Source organism: Odocoileus virginianus, unplaced genomic scaffold (assembly GCF_023699985.2).
Source record: "Odocoileus virginianus isolate 20LAN1187 ecotype Illinois unplaced genomic scaffold, Ovbor_1.2 Unplaced_Scaffold_35, whole genome shotgun sequence".
NCBI lineage: Eukaryota > Metazoa > Chordata > Mammalia > Artiodactyla > Cervidae > Odocoileus > Odocoileus virginianus.
In genome coordinates, this window is record NW_027224297.1 from 25,655 (window position 1) to 30,691 (window position 5,037).

The following is a 5,037-nucleotide window of genomic DNA, read 5'->3' on the forward strand; positions in this document are numbered from 1 at the left end:
TTCCACAGCATCATCTTTCAGGATTTGAAATAACTCAACTTGAATTCCATCGTCTCCACTAGTTTAGCTTGTAGTGATGCTTTCTAAGGCCCACTTGACTTCTCATTCCAGAATGTCTGGCTCTAGGTGAATGATCACACCATCTTGATTATCTGGGTCATGAATATCTTTTTTTTGTACAGTTCTTCTGTGTATTGTTGGCACCTCTTCTTAATGTCTTCTGCTTCTGTTAGGCCCATACCATTTCTGTCATTTTTCAAACCCATCTTTGCACGAAATATTCCCTTGCTATCTCTAATTTTCTTGAAAAGATCGCTAGGCTTTCCCATTCAACTCTTTCCCTCTGTTACTTTGCATTGTGTCACTGAGGAAGGCTTTCTTATGTCTTCTGGCTATTCTTTGGAACTCTGCATTCAAATAGGAATATCATTCTGTTTCACCTTTGTTTTTCACTTCTCTTCTTTTCACAGCTATTTTGTAAGTCCTCCTCAGACAGCCATTTTGCCTTTTTGCATTTATTTTCCACGGGCAGGGTCTTGATTCCTGCCTCCTGTACAATGTCACAAACCTCCACCCATAGTTCATCAGGCACTCTGTCTATCAGATCTAGTCCCTTAAATCTATTTCTCACTTCCACTGTATAGTCATAAGGGATTTGATTTAGGCCATACCTGTATGGTCTAATGGTTTTCCCTACTTTCTTCAGTTTAAGTCTGCATTTGCAAAAAGGAGTTCATGATCTGAACCACAGTCAGCTTCAGTCTTGTTTTTGGTAACTGTATGGAACTTCTCCACCTTTGGCTGCAAAGAATATAATCCATCTGATTTCAGTGTTGACCATCTGGTGATGTCCATGTGTAGATTCTTCTCTTGTGTTGCTGGAAGAGGGTGTTTGCTATGACCAGTGTGTTCCCTTGGCAAACTCTATTAGTCTTTGCCCTACTTCATTCTTTACTCTAAGGAAAAGTTTGCCTGTAACTCCAGGTGTTCCTTGACTTCCTACTTTTGCATTCCAGTCCCCTATAATGAAAAGGAAGTCTTTTTTGGTTTTTAGTTCTAAAAGGTCTTATAGGTCTTCATAGAACCGTTCAGCTTCAGCTTCTTTAGCGTTACTGGTTGGGGCATAGGTTTGGATTACCGTGATATTGAATGGTTGACCTTGGAAACAAAAAGCGATCATCCTGTCGCTTTTGAGATTGCATCCAAGTACCGCATTTCAGGCTCTTTTGTTGAGCATGATGGCTACTCCATTTCTTCTAGGGGATTCCTGCCCACAGAAATAGATATAATGGTCATCTGAGTTAATTCACCCATTCCAGTCCATTTTAGTTCGCTGATTCCTAGAATGTCAACATTCACTCTTGCCATCTCCTGGTTGACCACTTCCAGCTTGTCTTGATTCATGGACCTAACATTCCAGGTTCCTATGCAATATTGCTCTTTACAGCATCAGACCTTGCTTCTATCACCAGTCCCAGCCACAACTGGGTATTGTTTTTGCTTTGGCCCCATGGCATCATTCTTTCTGGAGTTATTTGTCCACTGATCTCCAGTAGCATATTGGGCCCCTACCGACCTGGGGAGTTCCTCTTTCAGTATCCTATCATTTTGCCTTTTCATATGTTCATGGGGTTCCCATGGCAAGACTACTGAAGTGGTTTGCCATTCCCTCCTCCAGTGGACCACATTCTGTCAGACCTCTCCACCTGACCTGTCCATCTTGGGTGGTCCCACATGGCATGGCTTAGTTTCTTTGAGTTAGACAAGACTGTGGTCCATGTGATCAGATTGGCTAGTTTTCTGTGATTATGGTTTTAGTGTGTCTGTCCTCTGATGCCCTCTCAAAAACCTACTGTCTCCTCGTGGTTCCAGTGGGGAGAGAAGGAGGAAGCAGGGAGCGGGGCGGTTGGGGGGAACCCACCGCGGCTTCTGCCACCGCCGCCACCACCATCTCTGTGCTCGTGGCGTGGGAAGGGAGGTGTGAATCCCGGGCGCGAGCCGGCGGCGGCGCCGCTGCGGGAAGGTCGGCGGTGGGAAGGCGATGGCGGATATAGATAAACTCAACATCGACAGCATCATCCAACGGCTGCTGGAAGTGAGAGGGTCCAAGCCTGGTAAAAATGTCCAGCTACAGGAGAATGAAATCAGAGGACTGTGCTTAAAGTCCCGAGAGATCTTTCTCAGTCAGCCTATCCTGCTAGAACTTGAAGCACCACTCAAGATATGTGGTGATATCCATGGGCAATACTATGATTTGCTTCGACTTTTTGAGTATGGTGGTTTCCCGCCAGAAAGCAATTACCTGTTTCTTGGGGACTATGTGGACAGGGGAAAACAATCACTGGAGACTATCTGCCTCTTGTTGGCTTACAAAATCAAATATCCCGAGAATTTTTTTCTTCTCAGAGGAAACCACGAATGTGCCAGCATCAATAGAATTTATGGATTTTATGATGAATGTAAAAGAAGATATAACATTAAACTATGGAAAACTTTCACAGACTGCTTTAACTGTTTACCGATAGCAGCCATCGTGGATGAGAAAATATTCTGCTGTCATGGAGGTTTATCACCAGATCTTCAATCTATGGAGCAGATTCGGCGAATTATGCGACCAACTGATGTACCAGATCAAGGTCTTCTTTGTGATCTTTTGTGGTCTGACCCCGATAAAGATGTCTTAGGCTGGGGTGAAAATGACAGAGGAGTGTCCTTCACATTTGGTGCAGAAGTGGTTGCAAAATTTCTCCATAAGCATGATTTGGATCTTATATGTAGAGCCCATCAGGTGGTTGAAGATGGATATGAATTTTTTGCAAAGAGGCAGTTGGTCACTCTGTTTTCTGCGCCCAATTATTGTGGAGAGTTTGACAATGCAGGTGCCATGATGAGTGTGGACGAAACACTAATGTGTTCTTTTCAGATTTTAAAGCCTGCAGAGAAAAAGAAGCCGAATGCCACGAGACCCGTCACACCTCCAAGGGGTATGATCACAAAGCAAGCAAAGAAATAGATGTCATTTTGATACTGCCTAGTTGGGACTTGTAACATATAGTACATAACCTTCATTTTTAAAACTGTAATGTGTATTGGTCAGCTTGCTCAAATAGTGTTTGTGGGGCTCCCCCTTCCATTTTTGACTTAATGAATGGTATTTGCTGGTTATAACAGCAAATGATAGATTCTCCACTCCCAAGGAAAAATGTTTTGTTTAGTTCCCTGTTCCTTTTACAAACAACATTAATGATGGTGTTAAAGCTGTACACTCAGGACAGTGTCCCCTGTCTAAGGGGTGAGTGTACAACTGATCTTTTTTTAATTCAGTACAGCCCATGAATAATGTAAATGCTCATTTTCTTTAGGATATAAAGAGAGCCCTAGGGTGCTCAATCTGTACATGTTATTGTCATAAAATGCATACTGTTGGATACAAACCACTGTGAACTTTTTTGTTTCAAAGGGATTGCTTTTTTTTTTTTTCCCCTCTCGTTGTCTTATCATGTACAAACTAGTTTTTATAGCTGTCAACATTAGGAGTAACTTTCAACTTTGCCAGCATCACTGGTATGTATATTTAATTAAAGCACACTTTCCCCTACAGTATACCTAAAATGACGATTAAAGCCATTATTTTAAATGTTTGTGACTCTTCCTGAAGCCAAAGTTTCTGTTGAAATATATATTGACGCTCCTCTAAGTAAGTACAAGGTGGCATGGTTGTGTACACCTGTCACCTTTATGGGGATTCAAAAACAGGTTTTTGAGTTTGAATAGCAGTTAGTAACATAGTGCTGTTTAAGCTATTAATGATTAAAGTTAATTACATTTTGTACGATTTCCATATAGTCTATTCATTAAGTAATCTTTTTACAGTTACATCAGGCCTGAACCCGTCCATTCAGAAAGCTTCAAATTATAGAAACAATACTGTTCTATATGAGTGACCGATTATGCATTCTTTGGCCTACATTCTTTATTCTGCGATGAAGTTGAGGCTTATAAGTCAAAACAAAGGAACTAACTTACTGTCCACCAGTTTATACAGAACTCACAGTATCTATGACTTTTTTAAACTAAGATCTGTTAAAAAGAAATCTGTTTCAACAGATGACCGTGTACAATACCATGTGGTGAAAATTAATTCAGACTTATTAAATGATGAACTTGTTAAATAAAAAAAAAAAAAAAAAAAAAAAAAAAAAAAAAAACCTACTGTCTTGAGTTTCTCTTACCCTGGAAGTGGGGTGTTCCTTTAGGTCTGCTTCAGGAAAGCACAGGTGCTGCTCCTTACCTTGGACGAGGGGTATCTCCTCACAGCTGCCCCTCCTGACCTTGAATGTGTTACTGTTTTAGATATCATGAAATAATGTGCAATTCATGAAGATCCTTTATGTCCCGATAAATGTTTTCAAATATAATTCTAGTGTTCATATTAAAGAGTCACATGTTGCAGCAACGACCAAGTAGCTTTGTCAATTGCAATGCAATCAGACTTTAAATATGCCTTTTATGGCTTCATTCTGACACTTTTGCAGAATATTAATTCTTCAAGATTTATGGAAAACACCGTCTAAATTAAAACCAGATAAATAAATTGTGTTATTAACAGTAAGCTGATACCAGACTGGAATTTGGTTTTCTCCCTCCATTAAGAGAACAAAATTTTCTTATAATGTGGGTTTTGGTAAGAGACTGAATTTCTTTATCTTTAAGTGAATTGTATGTGCTTTTAAAGTCTTTTGTTACTTTCTTAAAGTAAATAAGTATTATTTCACAATAAACCATGAAGATCATGATACCTGTAGATGATACATTAAACTTCCTCTTCTACAAAAATAACCCATTACTGTCAATCTGTTTCTATTACGATCTTCTTAAAACATGGCAATAGTATACTCCTAAACTGAAGAATTTTAAAATGTGTAAATAGTAATGCTGAAGAAGCTGAAGTTCAACGGTTCTATGAAGACCTACAAGACCTTTTAGAACTAACACCCCAAAAAGATGTCATTTTCATGATAGGGGACTGGAATGCAA

The 5,037-nt window shown here is 39.9% G+C and overlaps 1 protein-coding gene across 1 annotated transcript; it reads left to right on the forward strand.

Moving 5' to 3' along the window:
- Positions 1-1,870: 1,870 nt before the first annotated feature.
- On the forward strand, positions 1,871-4,208 carry LOC110137650 (serine/threonine-protein phosphatase PP1-gamma catalytic subunit). The gene is made up of 2 exons (XM_070463152.1): positions 1,871-2,984; positions 3,874-4,208. Exons 1-2 carry the CDS (start codon positions 2,042-2,044, stop codon positions 3,942-3,944), a joined length of 1,014 nt encoding a protein of 337 aa, XP_070319253.1. The 5' UTR covers positions 1,871-2,041; the 3' UTR covers positions 3,945-4,208.
- The last annotated feature ends 829 nt before the right edge of the window (positions 4,209-5,037 follow it).